This window comes from Gopherus evgoodei, chromosome 8, assembly GCF_007399415.2.
Source record: "Gopherus evgoodei ecotype Sinaloan lineage chromosome 8, rGopEvg1_v1.p, whole genome shotgun sequence".
Lineage (NCBI taxonomy): Eukaryota > Metazoa > Chordata > Testudines > Testudinidae > Gopherus > Gopherus evgoodei.
The window spans coordinates 70084399-70104118 of NC_044329.1; the positions used below are offsets into that span (position 1 = coordinate 70084399).

Genomic DNA, 19720 nt, shown 5'->3' on the forward strand with positions numbered 1-19720 from the left:
CAAGGAATTGCCTGAAACTTCTAGGATACATAGCTGCTTGTACCCATGTGGTGCAACACACCAGGCTTGGACTCTGGCCTCTCCAATCGTGGCTAGTCTCAGTGTATTGGCCCACTTGGGACAGTTTGGACAGAGTCGTGACTCTGCCTCGCTCGGTCCTCGACTCCTTCCAGTGGTAGCTCAACCTGCAGGTAGTGTGTGCAGGGGTCCCCCTTTACCAGTCCTCAGCCGTCCCTCTCACTAATGACAGACGTAGCTGGGGAGCTCATCTGGGAGACCTCAGGACACAAGGCCTCTGGTCTCAAGCAGAACTCACTCTCCTCATCAGTGTCAGAGAACTGAGAGTGGTATGCCTGACATGCAAGACTTCCGAGCCCACTTGACTGGGAGATGTGTATCAGTTATTACAGACAACACCACAGCGATGTTTTATATCGACAAGTGGGGGTGCATGCTCCTCTCCCCTGTGTTTCAGGAAGCTGTTAGGCTGTGGGACTTTTTTGTGTAGAACCTTCAATACACCTACAAGCATCATACCTCCCTGGAATGCAGAACAAGTTGGCGGACTATCTCAGCAGGTCATTCCATGGCCATGAGTGGTCCCTATGCCCGGATGTCACAGACTACATCTTCCAGTGTGGGATTTTCCCTAAATAGATCTCTTTGCTATACAACACAACAGGAAGTGCCAGCAGTTTAGCTTCTTCCTGAATCGCAGCCTGAGCTCCATCACAGATGTGTTCCTCCTTCCATGGGGAGGCCATCTCCTATATGCGCTTCCACCTATCCCTCTTGTTCACAAAGTGCTCCTCAAGATTTGAAGGGAACAACCTTCAGTGATATTGATAGCTCCAGCCTGGCCCCAGCAATATTGGTACACATCGTTCCTGGAAATGTCCATGGAAGCCCCAGTCACCTTGCCACTCTGCCCTGACTTAATAACTCAGGATCACGGTCGTCTCCAGCACCCGAACCTCAAGTCATTGCACCTCACAGCGTGGAAGCTCCATGGCTGAACTCAGTGGAGCTCTCCTGTTTGGACCCGGTCAAAAAACTCCTCCTTGGCAGTAGGAAACCCCCCACCAGGGCTACCTACCTAGCCAAATGGAAGAGGTTTTCGATCTGGTCAGTGCAACGCTGTCTATCTCCGATGCTTGTGTCCATAGTCCAGTATAAGGGGTATCTTCTCCAGCTTAAGCAGCAGGGACTGTCCATGTCATCAATAAGGGTTCACTTGGTTGCCATCTCTGCCTCCCATCCAGGTGCAGAGGGCCAGTTGGTTTTTGCCAACCCTATGGTCAGCCATTTCCTGAAAGGTCTCGACAGGCTATATCTGCACGTCTGACAACTGGTCCAGACCTGGGACCTCAATTCGATCCTTTCCAAATTGATGGGTCCACCCTTTGAACCACTGGTGACTTATTCCCTGCTCTACCTCTAGTACAAGGTGACGTTTCTGGTAGCGATAACCTCAGCCAAGAGGGTGTCTGAGCTCAAGGCCCTAAAAACAGAACCCCCTTACACTGTATTCTATAAGAACAAGGTTCAGCTCAAGCCACATCCAGCTTTCCTCCTAAGGTTGTCTCCCAATTTCACATCAACCAGGACATCTTCCTCCCAGTTTCTGTCCTAAGCTCCATGCAAGTGGCAGAGAGCAGAGGCTTCACTCGATGGACATCTGCAAAGCGCTAGCCTTTTACATTGAAAGAACAAAACCATTCTGGAAGTCCATTCAACTGTTTGTGGCTGTGGCAGACAGGATGAAATCTACTAGTCTCCTCTCAATAAATTTTGTCATGGATCATGTCCTGCATCCACTGAGTGCTATAACCTGGCAGAGGTGTCTGCTCACAGTACACTCCACCAGGGTAGAGGCTGCTTCGGCGGCCTTCCAGGCACATGTTCCCATCCAGGAAATATGCAGAGCGGTGACGTGGTCCTCAATACATACCTTCACATCACATTATGCTATCACCCAGCAGGCCAGAGGCAGCGCAGCCTTTGGTAGAGCAGTGCTCCAGTCAGTGAATATCTGAACTCCGACCCTGCTTCTGGAATTTAGGCTTGGGAATCACCTGATTGGAATTGACATGAACTTGAAGAAGAAAAAATGGTTACTCACCTTCTCATAACTGTTGTTCTTCGAGATTTGTTGTTCATGCCCATTCCAATACTCACCCAACTACTCCTCTGTCGGAGCAGCCGGCAAGAAGGAACTGAGGGGGTGGCGAGTCAGTAGGGCTCCAAAGTGAGCGCCATGAAGGCACCGCTCCAAGGGGTGCCCGGACAAATCTGCTAGGGGGAAAAACCTTCCAGCTGCCGTGCACGCACCTACTGATTGGAATGGACATGAACAACACATCTTGGAGAGCAACAGTTATGAGAAGGTGAGTCACTGTTTTTTCAAAAACATCTGCTTTACCACACACGTTCAAAACAGTAGAGAAATGGTGTTGGAGATTCCTGATAGTATATGGGAGGATATATAATGGAAGTCATTACCATTATAAACAATAAGGTCCAAATTTTCCAGTGTCTACTAATTTTAATGGCCAAACTTGGTCTTTGATGGAAAAATTAATCTTGAAAGTGCTCACATTTATCAGTGACTTAGGAGGTACAGCCCCATATTCTGGATTACAGGAGTGGCTTGAACTGGTTTCATTATAAGCACAACTTTGAATCCCTTCTAACTTTCAGCATTAACTATTTTTTGTCTGAAAATTTTTGTACTTAATGTCATTTCAAAGAGAGATTTTGGTTCAAAGATTATTTTTGGAGGAGGCATTTGGGGATTTGGTTTGTGGTTTTATTTTTAATTTAAAGTAAGTTGTGAAAGCAGGTCGAGTTAACAGGAGTCTTCAAAATGTAACTAGTAATTTTTTGTGATTTTTAATTTTCATAAAGAAATAAAATACAAAAAGTAAACTAGTTGCAGCTTGTATATGCTACCAAATACTGCATAATTTATTACTTTTTAAAAGTTTTGTGCATCTGCTACTCAAGAGTCCTGAAGTCTTTCTGTTTAGTTCTAATTTTCCTATATATTTAAATCGGAAAATAAATCGGTACAAGTATTCTGCAGAGAATATTGTATGCTTGTAACAAGTAACATTATACTGTAATATCTTTTACTGTGTATTTTAGTTTCTTCTTAGTCTAGTACAAATAGCACCAGAGGTTGTGAAATGTCACTTCACCTGTTCAGTATTAGGCGGCTTTCCCTTAACCCATGAGTCTTCCATCTTAATTGGCTATTTTACAGCTGTATATAAAATATTAAGCTGAATTTTAAAAAAATTACAATAGTTGGATGGTTTTGAGGAAGGAAAGAAGCATTTTATTGGTTCCTAATTTGGAAGTAGAAGAAATAGGAACAAATTCTTGCAAAGAAGAAGACTTTAACAACTAAAATATTTAAAGGTTTTCAAGTTCTTTGCTCAGAAAAATGTGAGGTCATGCCATCTTTGTTTTAATTTGGTTTTGTGTAAGCATTCTTGTAGGTCTTTTAGAAGAACCTTTGAAAAACTCTTCCTTACATGATTTTGTTAAGATCAAGATGCTATGATATCTTTACTTTCCGTACTACAAACAGTCAAGGGATGTTCCTCCCAGTCTTTCCCCTATAAGCTTTATATTTGAATACATTATTTTTTTTAACAGGGATGGATTTTAACTTCTCTCAGTCGTGAAAATGTGTGTAAGCGATTAAAAATGTAGTTATGTTTGTGAACCTATTATGACTGTCACACTTTTACACAACAGGATGATAAATCAAAAAAGCAATTCATTTGTATTAATACTCTAGAAGATACACAAGCTGTCAGAGCTGTGGCTTTTCATCCGAGTGGGAGTTTGTATGCTGTTGGCTCAAATTCCAAAACTTTGAGGGTGTGTGCCTATCCAGAAGTAATTAACCCAAGGTAAGAAGGAAAATAAATGAACATACAGTCCTATCATCATAATTTCTGTTCCACTACCTATCACTAGATATCCAAAGCTGTCTGTAGATATTTCAAATCTGTTTTTGTGTTTGAACTCTTTCATTTTGTTAGTTGATTAACCTGTCAACAATGAACTGTTACAATGTTGCTTTGAAAACATAGTAACTACCAAGACAGAATAAAAAGACCAGCTGCAGTATTTTTGTATTTGTGGCTAGTTTGACTCGTTCTTTCCTCTACTGCCAAGCTGTTTTGACATCAGTACTACAACTTTTCCTTTTGGTAGTATTCTTCCCCTAGAGTCTTGGACATACTGACATTGTAAAATAAACTTTTTGTGTCTTAGAATATACATTTCAGGAACAGAAAGAGATGTTATTGCAGAATGCTTCTGACCTTTTCCGCTTTTGTCTTAATTCCACCTTCCTGAATTTTCATATCCCTTATTTCCTTCTTTCTTCAGAAATAAATCTTGGTCTCAAACTCATTTTCTAGTCATTGCTTCAATTCCATTACTTTTTTCTGAAAACTCTCCAACTTTTAAAAATTATTCTAAAACGGCATTCTTATTATGTGTATCTGCTCCTGATGAGTCTGGGACATCGTCCAGGTTTGGCTAAAAAGCATGCTTTAGACTCTAATGTCCTTGGTATGCATTCTATTTTCCCTCAAAGGTAATAAACAAAGGAGCCAGTGAAGTTCTTATTCCAAAATGTTTGATATTGATGTGTGAAGCAGAAAGAACATGGTTTGGGGAGATGTGGAGTGTGTTGTGGGTCCTCCTCTTCCCCTCCCCCCGGCTCACTTATTGGTTTGGCTTGTTATGCTGGAAGTTAGAAAAATCTGTTTTTATTTATTTTATTTATAAACAGATTATCCCTTTAGCCTTTTAACACCCTAGTTAGTGTGTGTAATTTGATTTGGTGAAATTGATGTGACTATTGACTTGTTAAGATAGAAAATTACAGCACAGCAAGAAACTAAAGGTAATGTTCTGAGCTTTCCGAACCTCTTCCTGAGGTCTGTCTTTACATCTCCTTACCCACTGTCTTGTCAGGCTGTAAACAGAGTGAAAGATTGTTCATATTCATAATCTTGAGAAATATCTCTTGTATCTGATGAAATTCTAAAATGGCCCATTAAAAGTTGAGATTTGCTTTCTCACTTTTAAAAAGCCATAGTACACCTGGTACTCTGTCTAGTTTAAGTGCATTTAGCCTTTTTATAATTTGTTTTTGTTACGTAGTTCCTCGTCTGTCGTCCCTCAAAAACTGATACCTGACCTAGGCAGATCTTCACTTTCTTCCTCTGTAAAGATGGCAACAGAGTAACTAGTAACTTTATTTCCTTTTGTGAGCTGTCTTCTGTAACTTTAAAGTGGCCACATTATTTGCTTTCCCTGTTGTATATCTTTTTAAAATCCCTTGAGATCTTGTCATTTTTTGTGCTTTTTTTCCTCTTCTCATTCTTCAGTCATCATCATTTTCCAGTTTCTGTGGCAAATTTTTTAAATGGCCTATTAGCAGTCAAAGATACTTAGGTTCTGTTGCCCTGTTAGCTTCTTGCCTTTGTTAGAATGAGCTTTTGTTCTCGATGCTGAATTGCATCTTAAATACACCTCTACCTCGCTATAATGCTGTCCTTGGGAGCCAAAAAAATCTTACTGCATTATAGGTAAAACTGTGTTATATTGAACTTGCTTTGATCCACCAGAGTGCGTGCGCACGCGCGCACACGCACACACACACACCACATAGTTCCCAGAGCATTGCTTTACCACATTATATCCAAATTTGTGTTATATCGGGTGGCATTATATCGAGGTAGTGGTGTACTTTGTAGCTTCCCACTAATTTCCTACAAGCATTTTATTTACTCATGTCTAAATAACCCATAGAAATAATTGGAGAAAGGGAATTTTCCCTCAGCCAGATGTAAGTAAAGGCTGTTTTAGGAAGTTCAGAAATAATGCCAGGAAGGTTATGACTATCATGTATAATTAAATGAGTTTTGAGAGAGTTCGTTAGAGAGGAGCAGAACTAGCTGTGCTTTTTCCACGGACTACCTCATCCAGTCTCCTTTCTTGTTAATTGGTGAAATGTTCTTGGTGTCATATTTCTCCTCTCCCTTACTTTTTAATGTCCAATACATGGAGGTAGAGTGGTATGTTGGTATGAGTAGGTCTTTTAAGGTGACCTAAGAAAACCAAGGTTTACTTCCTTCCTAGGCCTCTGCAAACATTTACATAAATGCTTAACATTAAGTACACAAGTAGTCCCATTGAAATCAAGCACATATATAAAGTGTTGGATACAAAAAGAAATACTTCTCCCTGGTTTTCACTTGTTTTGGACTCTGAAAATAAGGTATTTGGTGTTTTGTTTTATTTTTTGTTTAGTTGTTGAATTTTGAGTTTTGTTTTTTGTTGTTTTTTTTAAGACAGTGCCTTTTTAATAATAGCTAAGTATTATCTGTGTCAAATCAGGTACCTCTGGCAGACATTTCTGAATTTTGTTTCAAGATTGCTGGGTTTTTCCCTCCGATCAAGAACACTCATAACTTAATTAGTGTGTGTTGTAGAAAACTGTTTCAGGTCACACTTGGAATGTTTTTGTAGTGAAATATTGGAGAACATGGAGGAGCTTTCTTTGTGTTTTCTCTATTATCCTAATAGTCTACCCTAGTTGCCTTCCAGCATTAAAACTAAACACTTTTTTTTTAAGCAAAAGTTTTAAATTACCACCCACACTAGTCCACTTTCATTGCCCTTTAGAGGACTTATGCTTGCAAGGAATCAGACCATGGTAAGTGTGGTATGGAAGATGTTTGCATAATGCATGGAAGCTAAAATGTGTTTTGGGAACATAGTTCCTGTGTGGCAGCAAAACACTATACTTTCACACTTAGTTTAGTTTAACTTTTATTGCCTAGAAAACTGAAAAATAAGTAGAAATTAACTTTCTTGCCTACTTTGGATTTCTTATTACATTAAATAATACAATTGACTTACATTTTAGATTACATATTCTATATTTACATATAAAAGAAATACTTCTCTTTTTTATTTCCAGTGCTTATAACACTCCTAGACAACCAGATATTCGTTTCAAAAGGAACAAACATCACAAAGGGTCAATCTATTGTGTGGCATGGAGTCCTTGTGGACAGTTGTTGGCTACTGGTTCTAATGACAAATATGTTAAAGTACTACCTTTTAATGCAGAAACTTGTAATGCAACAGGTAGGGTATATCTATATACTGCTATAACATGTTATCATTTATTTGGGATGGTCATGTTAGTGACAAATGGCAAAGCAACTTGAGTTATACCTGTCATTATGGCAGTGAAGTATATGAGACTGTGTCTACACTGCCTCTTTCAGCACTAAAACTTTATAGTCGTTCAGGGGTGTGAAAAAACACACCCCTGAGTAACAAAAGTTTTAGCTCTGAAAAGCGCGAGTATAAACAGCACTTCCAGCGATAAAGCTACCACCCCTCGTTTGGGGGGATTTTTTTTGTGTTTTTTTTTAAATCCTCGCTGGGAGAGCTCTCCCCCCAGCAATAAAGCATGTCTACACTGCCCACGTCACAGCGCTGCCACGCTGTAACATGGGCAGTATGGACATAGCCTTAGATTATCACACCTAGTCCTGAGCCAGTGGTAGGTTAAAATACTGCCAAACCTGAGCTCCAGATCAGCAACTTTAAGTACCTGATTTGTACTTACACATGTTTTGGGGAGAAGGGAAATCCTGCTTGGAAGTTTTGAAATGCTAGAAGATACTCAGCAGTGACAGATTAACGACTGATTTGCAGGTGAGATCAAAGAGAGTTTATTCAGAGGTGCCTGGCATACTTTTTTGGTTTCTTTAAGAAAAATAATAAATAAGCAGAATCTGACAGAAGGTTTTGGTCAGGAATTTCAAGATAATTAGCCTATTTTTAACTTTGATAAATATATTCCAATTTAATATTGACAATATTATTTCAGTTAGATAACTGTGGGGTTTTTTTGTTAACTGAAATAAAATACTATGAACAAACATATTGAAGTCTAGCTCTAGAACTGAGAATCAACTATTGGTTGAATATCAAGGGTATGATTACACAGCAAAGAAAAATCTATACCCTGTGCCAGCTGACTCTGATTCAAGAGGCTCAGGCTGCAGGGCTATTGCATTGCTCTATAGCCTTCCAGGCTTGAACCCTAGGATCCTGCGAGGTGGGAGAGTCCCAGAGCTCAGACTACAGCCCAAGCCCAGAAGTCTACACAGCAATGGAGATGGGCTCGCAGGTTAGCTGCATTTCTAAGTCAGCTGGCACAGGCCAGGCACGGTTTTTTCTTTGCTATGTAGACATACCCTTGAGAATTTTAGTTATAAATTGGGGACACATCAGTTGGAAGTAACAGAGGAGGAGAAGGACCTCAGAGTATTGGTTGATCACAGGATGACTATGAGCCGCCAATGTGATATGGCCGTTAAAAAAAGCTAATGTGGTCTTGGGATGCGTCAGGCAAGGTATTCCAATAAAAATAAGGAGATGTTTGTACCTTTATACAAGGCACTGGTGAGACCTCATCTGGAATATTGTGTACAGTTCTGGTCTCCCATGTTTAAGAAGGATGAATTCAAACTGGAACAGGTACAGAGAAGGGCTACTAGGATGATCCGAGGATTGGAAAACTTACGAAAGGAGACTCAAAGAGCTTTGCTTGTTCAGCCTAATGAAAAGAAGGCTGAGGGGAGATATGATTGCTCTTTATAAATATATCAGAGGGATAAATATCAGGGAGGGAGAGGAATTATTTTAGTTTAGTACCAATGTGGACACAAGAACAAATGGATATAAACTGGACATTAGGAAATTTAGACTTGAAATTAGATGAAGGTTGCTAACCATTAGAGGAATGAAGTTCTGGAATAGCCTTCCAAGGGGAGTAGTCGAGGCAAAAGACATATTTGGCTTCAAGACTAAGCTTGATAAGTTTATGGAGGGGATGGTATGATGGGATAGCCTAATTCTGGCAATTAATTGATCTTTGTTTATTAGCAGGTAAATATGTCCAGTGGTCTGTGATGCAATGTTAGATGGGGTGGGATCTGAGTTATTACAGAGAATTCTTTCCTGGGTGCTGGCTGGTGAGTCTTGCCCACGTGCTCAGGGTTTAGCTGATCGCCATATTTGGGTTCAGGAAGGAATTTTCCTCCAGGGCAGATTGGCAGAGGCCCTGGAGGTTTTTCACTTTCCTCTGCAACGTGGGGCATGGGTCACTTGCTGGAGGATTCTGTGCACCTTCAGGTCTTTAAATCATGATTTGAGGATTTCAGTAACTCAGACGTAGGTTAGGGGTTTGTTACAGGAGCGGGTGGGTGAGATTCTGTGGCCTGCGTTGTGCAGGAGGTTGGACTAGATGATCATAATGCTCCCTTCTGACCTTGAAGTCTATGAGTCTATGTTCAACCAATAGTTGATTCTCAGTTCTGGAGCTAGACTTCAATATGTTTCTTCATGTTATTTTATTTCAGTTAAGATGTGAACCTCTCACAGAGGGATTAACTAATATTGAAGAAACAGAAAGTTAATATACTCTGATACACAGAAATCTGTCAGTTTGCCCGTTAAGTGTGAAATTTTATCCTATGTTTATGAAGTTGTATTCTCCACCTTGAAATTGTTACAAATATCAAACTCAAGCTTTTTAATTAATAGTAATGCACTGTCACAATAACTGCTTAAATGATTACATAATTAATTTATACTAAACAAAGTATATCTCACTCTGTTCTTGGTTTATTTTAAATTTTTTCAGGACCAGACTTGGAGTTCAGTATGCATGATGGGACAATTAGAGATCTTGCTTTTATGGAAGGCCCAGAAAGCGGTGGTGCTATTTTAATTAGCGCTGGAGCAGGAGACTGTAATATTTACACAACAGACTGCCAGCGAGGTCAAGGCCTGCATGCTCTGAGTGGCCATACTGGTATGTTTATAAAAATGCAACAGTAACAGTCTGTTCTATGCACTGGTAACAACAGTGATCAAATCATGCTCTTCTTATGGACAGCACCTCTGTCCTATCAACAGTGAACTCAGGAGAGATTTTATGTCATTAATCTAGACCGTTACATATTTTAAGCCCTTTGTCTCCCTGCAAATGCTAGGGAAGATGTAGAACAGGGTGTTGCCATTGTACTGGTGTCACTTCTTCAGTCCATGCCACATTGCAACCTTTCCCAAGAGATGCATATATGTGGAGTAACAGATAATAAATTGAGACCTACAGAAATCTGCTAACAAAGGCTATCTGAAGAGAGCTAGTTGATTACCTCCAACCCTCTGATCTATCCAAGACTACTACTTTCTTCAATCCAAAATAAAACATTTAATCTACTAATTGTATGCTGCTGATGATCTTACTTAATGTGTAAGAGCATATTCAGAACAATAATATGCGAAGAATTCAGTAGTGATCTTTAAATAATGAGTAATACTAGTAAAGTAAAACATGTTCTTATCTACAGGTCATATTTTAGCACTTTATACATGGAGTGGGTGGATGATTGCATCTGGTTCGCAAGACAAGACTGTAAGATTCTGGGATCTTAGAGTACCGAGTTGTGTTCGTGTAGTTGGAACAACATTTCATGGAACTGGTAACACTATTGCTCTTTTTGCACCGAATAAAAAACTTCTTGCACAATTACATATTTTAAAGATGGTTCTTGTCATTGGTTTGTTGAGAACAGGGATCTTGTATTGTAAAATGAAGCCTTCTGGCTTGTTCAAAACAATTCCCAGTTGCTCGTTCTAAAAAACAAAAACTTGCTATATCCTGGTTATCGTGCTATATCCTTGCTATATCCTGAAGCTGGTTAGTTCTTTGCTTTGTGACCTTCTGATATTAATAGCTATTTATATAGCACCATAAGCTTACATGATGCTCTAAAACAGAGAAAATGTGCAACCTTACTCCAAAAAATCAACACTTTAGACTGACAGACTGCCTTACAAAGAATGACACTCTTTGTAACAGGGATTTTTTTTTTTTTAAATTGGTAACCTGTGTAAACATGGTGGCTGTAAGGAATATTAGGCTGTTAAAAACATCAACCTTGGAGTTAAATGTGGCTGTTGGAATTTGTCGTTTACACAACAGCAGATTTGTCATTGGACACTACCTAGCAAGTGATGTCCTCATATAGTTAATGAAACACTTCCAAACTGATGCAGCTCAAGTCAGAAAATAAAAACATGTTTTCTCTAACTCCAAAATGCAAATACACAAAGGATGGTGTTTGTCTAAACTACAGATGTACAGTATTCTACACAAGAAGTATTTTGAAAAAAGTGAGTCAGGTACAGAACTTGTTTTCAAAACAATCTCTTTTTTGCCAATATATTTATAAATGCATTATTCTGCTATAGATTCTAATTATGCAGAAAATTAAAAGCCCACCAACACTCTTGGATATTCCCTTTTTCTGTAATGAAACACCTGAGCAGATATTCCTAATCTTTTTCCACTGTTAAACACAATTCTCTGATGCAGCTTTAAATGTGACTTTGCTACCACTCCACCATTAGAAATCAACATATGCTACAAGGCAAACTATAAAATGGGGGCAATACAACTTAAGACTTGTCTTTTAATATAGACAAAAGGAGCTGAAAGTACATTTAAGTTGGCTAGATATGTTCTTTACCTTTTTAATATTAACGGTTCTACAAACCTCTCTCAAACCTTTCTATATGCAAAAGAATGCAGAACATATCCATAAGTCTATATTAGTTCATGGATGGCATTTTCTTCTTATAGGTAGTGCTGTGGCATCTGTAGCTGTTGATCCTAGTGGTCGCCTACTAGCTACAGGGCAAGAAGACTCCAGTTGCATGTTGTATGATATTCGAGGAGGACGAATGGTACAGAGCTATCATCCTCATTCCAGTGATGTTCGTTCTGTTCGCTTCTCTCCTGGGGCTCACTACTTGCTCACAGGATCTTATGATATGAAAATAAAGGTGACAGACTTGCAAGGTAATTCATCTGATGTGAAATGTATTAAGCAAAACTGAGCAGTGAAGGGTGTTTTGTTAATATCAGAGATTGTAAGAAAGTTTGGATCAAAAGAGATTCATTTCTGAAAATGTGGAAATCTGATATCTATTAAGGCTATAAAGTGAAATTTAAAAGGTTTAGAATACACATGACTATGATTCTTGTCAGCTCACAACAGATTGCTGTTATTACAGTCAAGACTATAGTCTGACATATAAATATGATTAAGGAATATAATTGCAGTATGGGGAACAACTTGCATCTGTTTAATGACTGGATTTCTGCTTTGAGGTGGTGTGCAGAAAACTCAAATTCACAAAGAAAAATATATGCTTAGCTTTCCTTTCTTGGGGGAGACAGGGATTAGTCAAAAGGAAGAAATTGAACAAGTCCCCCAATCAATCTGATTTTTATGGACCATTAATTTTTATTTAAACTTTTGTTTATGAATACCAGTGTTGAAAACAGTTGTATGGTACCTAACATAATGGAGTCCCAACCTGGTTGGCCTCTAGGCAGTGCTACAGTATAAATGTTAAATAATTATTTATTGCAGTCAGTTATATTGAATTTGAAAAGAAGACTGTCATGGGCCTTCCAAAATAGATTTTTTTTCCCCTTTAATGTGAATGAAAGGGTTTATGTGCATTCTTCCTATAACAATATTCTTTAGGTACTTTTAAATTATCATCTAATGAAGTAACTTGTTATTTAGCAAGTGAAATAGATATGTAGAGTTTATTCAAGAAAATTATTTTAAGTGTTCACGAAACAAGTAATTATTTCTATTCTTCTCTCCTAGGGGACCTTACTAAGCAACTTCCTATTATGGTGGTAGGAGAACATAAGGACAAAGTGATTCAGTGTAGGTGGCATACGCAAGATCTATCCTTCTTGTCATCTTCTGCGGACAGAACTGTAACACTTTGGACCTACAACGGTTAGAGTGCAACTAAGGCAATGTATGCAGATAAAGCACAGAGAAATAAGACTACTGGACTATAAAAATAATAATTTAGGGATTCAAAGAGCAGCATCTGACCAGGAGAGTGTCTTAGCAAGAAGAGGCACTTGTCACAGATTTTTCTGATTGCTAGGAGGTCTTGGTGTGTTAGTATTATTTTGCAGTGCTTTGTCTTCCATGTGAACTCTTGCTGCTGTGACCTATTGTAGTCTTGTTGCCAAAGTTGTTGGAAGCGCACTTATGTTGTCAATGTGCACTCAAAGTAAGATTAATGATGTGTTTACAGTTTAGTATTAATTGCATTCCTTGGTCTTTGCCTCAATGACAATTTTATATAGAAACTTAAACCGAATTACACTTTTATTCAACTCAGTAACTAGTTCCACATAAATGTAGAAGATAAAAATTTTCTTCTGCTGTTTCGCACTTCTATTGTATGCATCACTTGTCAACCAGAGGTCAGACTTTTTTTTTCCCCCTTTCCACAGTTTAAACATACTTTTTTTTTTTTTTTTTTTTTTAGTATGTATAATTGTAAAATTTTAAAGGTGACTAGGCAGTAACTGCTTCTTGATGATAGTCCACTATATAGTGTGTTTTGCTCTTCACCTAAACTGGGTGAAATGTTGCTGTTTTTACTACATGATATTGTTTTCAACAGGCAGATCTTGAAAACAAAAAGTAAAATGTTGGGTTTGCTCCAGAAACCATGTAATGTTTCATTCTGAATGCAACAGAAACCTCTGTGTATAATGTACTGTAGAAAAGAGTGTGGATTGGCAGCAGTTGTCACCGTGAGCTAAATGGCTAGCTGTTCTCTCAAAGAAAAATGGTACCTTTTAACACTTATAGACAACAGCATGGCTTAAAATGCTGTCTGCACGATAGTTTAAAAAATTAAATCATTTAACTTCCCAGTCTAGACGCATATTTGGATTTTTCTTTCTTGCACTATGTAATGCAGAATTGCAGTTTTATTTCTATGAAACTTTAGATTCTAATGTTTAAGTATTGTTATATTTTCATATTGTACAGTTCCTTTTAAATTAAAACCTTACATTTTAGGTTATTTATTTATTTGAAATGCAGTTATTTGGTTTTAATAATTAAATTTCGGTTCACTGTAGCAAGCATTTTTTAACTAATTGTATAAAAGTGAAAAGATTATTATGGAAGTGTATCTCTGCTATAATCTCAATAAAGACCTCTGACACCTGAAAGCACAGCTACTACTTATTTCACTATCTCTTAGTCTGGTCTTTTTTATACTGCTTTTATAAATCTCCATGTTTCAACTCTAGGTTTATCATGTTATGATAAAGACTTTATACTTTCTATATCCTCTTTAGTAACTGATTTAGCAGAGCTACTGTATTCTAGAAGTCTGTTCTTGTTCTATATATAGACCCCCAATGCAATTTTGAAGTTAAGTCTGAGTTTTAGTTCTTTTGTCCTGTCTTATTTCCATACATATAGCTGGTTGATGATCTGTGGGCTCAGTCACACAATATTGTTACACACTGATTGCATGTTAAATTCTATTGCAGGGAAATTGCTAGATCTTATTCAAAATTTGAGCATCTTATTTCAACTGAATTCCTGACTACCACAAAACTTCGGTTTCTCTTCCATTTTTCATGTCTGTGTCCTAATCACTGCTTCCCCGTTGTGATTTGTGTTAACACTGCAGCTATACAAATTCTGATTTTTAACACTTGAGAGATTCCAAGCTTATCCTCCGTGTGCTCTTCAGACCACCTAACCATGCATCTGAGAATACCCAAACAACGCATAGGGGAAATTTTCCCCCAAAATGGTATCTTGTCCACCGCTCCACACAGCACCTTTAAACCACTGAGTGTGAGGACAATAATTTGGAATACACCCATCAAAGAGGTAGAAAATGTGAGGAGATCCTCAGCTGGTAAATTGCCATATCTCCATCTATCCTGTAGGTGTGCTACCCCTCCCTTTGATATGACAACTGTGTGTTGCTTTTTCGTGACGCCTTATTCACAGTTCCATTATCATTTGGAAAATGTAACTTGATATTTGCTTTGCTTTATCGAATCTTCTGATTAGCTTTATTCTTACCACTTTAAGAGTTTAGTGCTGTTTCTCATTTGTCAGCAAGAGTCCAACATCCAAATGTAATAATTTTTGTTGGAGATGATTTTTCACCTGCGTACTTCATTCTAGACTCAACTTTGTCTCTTGCATTGTTGTATCATACAAATGTATGACCTTATATGGTACTTCATTAGAAAGAAAACTTTTATATGACAAAAAGAGATTCATTTATTTTACCAGTACCTATTTAATGGTCAGAGCATGCATAAAGCACAATGTAGAATGAGAGAAAATATGATTAGACAAGTTTTATGTATCATAAAGTACTTGCCAAATTATTAGAGAAAGTAAAACATTGTAATTGATTATTTGGATACAAGATAAACCATACAAAAACCTGCAGCATAACATGTCACAGTAAGCGCAAAGGCATGGGGGGAGAGAATTGGATCACTCCAGGACTGGCTACACAACCTTTCACCTTTTCTGATTTTAAAATCCATCTGAGATTGGTAGAAACAGTTGCTTGCCCAAGGGTCTTTGTAAAATTAGGGCTTGTCTACATCAGAAAGTTGCAGCGCTGGTGAGGGAGTTACAGCGCTGCAACTTTGAAGGTGTACACATCTGCAGGGCACCACCAGCGCTGCAACTCCGTTTGCAGCGCTGGCCGTACTCCCGTTTTGTCTCGGGTGTAGAGGATCCAGCGCTGGTGATCCAGCGCTGGTAATCCAATGTAGACAGTTACCAGCGCTTTTCTTGACCTCCGTGGAAGGAGGAAGCCTCTGGTAATCAAGCTGGTTTCCTTTCCCGGTTTGCTCTCTCAGTCCCGGAGCCACCCAGCAAACCGCAGGGAAGGAGACCTGCTTGCTCGGGGTTCCGGGACCGAGAGAGCAAACCGGGAAAGGAGACCAGCTTCGCCGCGGTTTGCTCTCTCGGTCCCGGAGCCAGCCAGCAAACCGCAGGGAAGGAGACCTGCTTGCTCGGGGTTCCGGGACCGAGAGAGCAAACCGGGAACGCCGCGGTTTGCTCTCGCGTTCCCGGAGCCAGCCAGCAAACCGCAGGGAAGGAGACCTGCTTGCTCGGGGTTCCGGGACCGAGAGAGCAAACCGGGAACGCCGCGGTTTGCTCTCTCGGTCCCGGAACCCCGAGCAAGCAGGTCTCCTTCCCTGCGGTTTGCTGGCTGGCTCCGGGACCGAGAGAGCAAACCGCGGCGTTCCCGGTTTGCTCTCTCGGTCCCGGAACCCCGAGCAAGCAGGTCTCCTTCCCTGCGGTTTGCTGGCTGGCTCCGGGACCGAGAGAGCAAACCGCGGGGAAGCTGGTTTCCTTTCCCGGTTTGCTCTCTCGTCCCGGAACCCCCCTTGAAGCCGCCCAACAGCGCTGCAGTGTGGCCACATCTAACACCACTTGCAGCGCTGGTTGCTGTAAGTGTGGCCACTCTGCAGCACTGGCCCTATACAGCTGTACTAATACAGCTGTAACAACCAGCGCTGCAAAATTTTAGATGTAGACATGGCCTTAGTCTGCTCTCAGTCCAGCTGACAGTAGTTTATGCTGCAAACCACTGTAATGGCACCCTTGCTAAAAGAACAGGAGCAGTTGTGGCATCTCACTAACAAATTTATTTAAGCATAAGTTTTTGTGAACTACAGTCCACTTCAGTGGATGCATGCAGTGGAAAATACAGTAGGAATATTATATATATAATACACAGAGAGAGCATGAAACAATGTGTTACCATACACACTCTAACAAGAGGGATCAGTTAAGGTGAGCTATTACCTGCAGGAGAGAAGAACTTTTTGTAGTAATGAAAATGGCCCATTTGCAGCAGTTGACAAGAAGTTGTGAGGAATAGGAGGGGGGAAAAACATGGGGAAATAGTTTTACTTTGTGTAATGACCCATCCACTCCGTGTCTTTATCCGAGCCTAATTTAATGGTGTCCGTTTACTGAATTGGAATTAATTTGCAAGTCTCAGTTTGGAGTCTTGATGTTAGCTTCAGCAGGGAGGCAAAAGGCATTTTCAGGTCAGGGTTGAGCCATGTCCTACATTGCCCGCCCGCGGTGTGCCGTTTTGAACGGACGACTCCTTAGCAGCACACGGTCCGTATAGTTTGGTTTCCGTCGCCGCCGCTTCTGTCCAGAATGGAGAGGAGCGCCGAGCGCATGGATTGGGGTCCCGTCTTCTCCGTGCGGATACGTTGACCCGCTCGGTTCACTCTGCGCTGGCAGCGGGGCTGGGGAGGGCTCGAGACTGCCGGAGCCGAGCGGGGGAGAGGGCAGGTGAGCTGGGGCGCTCGCTGGGCTGCTGCGCCGCCGCCGGGATTTGGGGAGGATTTTAGGGGGTTGGGGCGTATGCGCGGCCTCCCTCGCGGGGGGTTGTGGGAATCGGGGAGCGGTTCCCCCGCGGGGGCGGGGGCAGGCTGCTGGGGACGTTGTGGGGGCGGTTGCGGCTCCCGGGCTGGAGGGCGGGGGGCTCCCTCTCGCGGGTTCTGGGGGGCGGCTCCTATGTTGGGGCGGGTTTGTTGGGGGCGGGTCTCCGGCTAGTGAGACTCGGAGTCAGAGGGGCGGTTCCCTGGCGGGGGGTTGTGGGATTTGGAGGCCGCTGGTTGCGGGGGGGATTCCCTGAAGGCCGTGGCAGTGCAGGAAACTAGCCCCCAAGTGCATGTGGGTAGCTGGACGTAGCACAACTCAAGTCCCAGGGTTTAGCTTGATTGCAAAATGTGTCAGGAGTCGTCAAAAGACTAATAGGGGGAGGATTTATTTTCTTCCAAATGTTAACAGTTATGTGTCATTCCTGTTTTGTTCTTTGTCTGTGGTTCAGTAATAGGTTTTCTTAATTACTGGTAGCAAATGTAGGTAGAAAATGGCACACAAAGACACTATGTGGATAATAGTACAACCAATATTTATCCATAACCAGTTGTTTTACACATGTATATTTATAAAATAAAAGTCCTGCTCTCACTACTTGACTTCTCACTTTGATATGCTTATCATGGTTGGAATTTGGAAAAGGAAAATATAATATGGGTACTGTTCACACTGTGTAATTATGAAACTTTCTAGTATTTTTCTGTTCAGTATGATTTGTAATATTTTAATCCTTTTGATAATTTACTTTAACAAATAGTAGTTCCAATCCTGCAATTTTATCCAAGCATATGAAGCCCTATGGATCCACTTGCAGGTCTCAGGGATCTATATTGTGCCATTGTTCAATAAATAAAGATCTGACCATAAATCAGCATTTATTGACTTACATCTATTTAATCTTCCGAGTGTTTGGTATGTAGGCCCTGGCCTGCCTTGTGCAGGAGGTCAGACTAGATGATCAGATTGGTCCCTTCTGACCTATGAGTCTATGAGTCTATGTAGGATATCCTGTTACCTTTTTATGCATGTTTAATGCAAAATTCACAATATGTTATACATACTGTATAAGGAGCAATTTATTAAGGTTTTAACTTATTAGAAATACTAATTTACAAAAGGAAATGATGAAAGTTAGATCTTTTTCATTCATTTGAATGAAACACTTTTACTTTAAAACCAAAAATATTGTTAAATCCATCTAGTTGATGAGGTGAAAAGATAGATTTTTTTCCTATGTTCAGATCATAATTATTGAAAGCCATATAATTAGGGGAAAAACTAGGCAAAATTGGGATTCAGTCCTGCGGAATCTTATTAATAGCAATAGTCTTATTGAAAACAAGGCTTCTTAAGTGAGTGAAGCTCACTTGTGAGAGTCGGAGTTTGCAGGATCAGACAAAACTTAGTGATGGAGCTGTATCCATGTTTTAACAAATAAAGAGACACTTGAGTTTAAACTCAGGTATTTTGAGCTTGATTCTAGTAGAGTCTTAGTCTTTTGTCAGTTATCGTGACTTCATCCATATATTTGCTTACTGATAATGGTCTGAATCCTGCTCCCACTGAAGTCAAAGGGAGCTTTGTATTCCGTAAATTAACTAAAATGTATTGATTTTTTTTAACACTGCTTGCTTGTATCTGTGAAATTTGTACTTCTACATATGCTAATCTCTGTATTCTTAGCCAGTAATTCTTACCTGTTAGAACAGTGTGGTGAGCTAACACCATTGAGTTCTCAGCATAAATTATAATTTTCTTTTGGCCAAAACAGTTATTTAGACAAATCTTTTTTATAGGAAACAAGTTGGGAAAAGGTTGATGTCTCATAACATTATTCAACTTCTAACCACATTTTGCAGTTTTAATTACATTTGTGGATTCTGTTGTTGTACTCAGGATGCTGGTTCCCTTGGTACTGTGTGCAACTCTCATGATAGGAAGTGGTGAAATTCAAGATGATGAATGGATTGACCCCACAGACATGCTCAATTATGATGCAGCATCAGGAACAATGAGAAGACCTGCCAAGGTTAAAAAAAAGTGTCTGTGTCTCTGTATGTTACACATAGATTCATATGTCAAAAGAACATGATTAATTCAGCACTCTTATGAGTATGCATTATGTTCATGATTATATATTGTTTTGTCCACAGGACTGTTATTCTCAGTTCTGTTGCCCAGCCCAGCCTGCAACTGCTGTCTGTTGCAAATGCCCTGGCTGGAGCATGCCCACTGAGAAAAGAATCTTTGGGGGATTTAGCTGCCAAGCTCTAGCAAGTCTGCTGAGCATGTGCTAACTGTGA

At 40.1% G+C, this 19720-nt stretch overlaps 2 protein-coding genes across 4 annotated transcripts in view; both read left to right on the forward strand.

Annotated features, from left to right (window-relative positions):
• WDR47 (WD repeat domain 47) overlaps positions 1-14186 on the forward strand; it is a 50216-nt gene extending 36030 nt beyond the window's left edge. For all 3 annotated transcript variants that reach the window (XM_030572741.1, XM_030572742.1, XM_030572743.1), the window contains 6 exons: positions 3766-3923; positions 7016-7185; positions 9761-9931; positions 10473-10604; positions 11768-11986; positions 12810-14186. In XM_030572741.1, the coding sequence (XP_030428601.1) occupies positions 3766-3923; positions 7016-7185; positions 9761-9931; positions 10473-10604; positions 11768-11986; positions 12810-12952 (993 nt within the window). In that variant the 3' untranslated portion in view covers positions 12953-14186. The remainder of the gene's footprint in view (positions 1-3765; positions 3924-7015; positions 7186-9760; positions 9932-10472; positions 10605-11767; positions 11987-12809) is intronic.
• Positions 14187-16956: 2770 nt separating this feature from the next.
• The window catches only part of CLCC1 (chloride channel CLIC like 1), a 33491-nt gene continuing 30727 nt past the window's right edge, over positions 16957-19720 (forward strand). The window contains 2 exon segments of the mRNA XM_030574014.1: positions 16957-17324; positions 19314-19446. Coding sequence (XP_030429874.1) covers positions 19315-19446 — 132 coding nt within the window. The 5' untranslated portion in view covers positions 16957-17324; position 19314.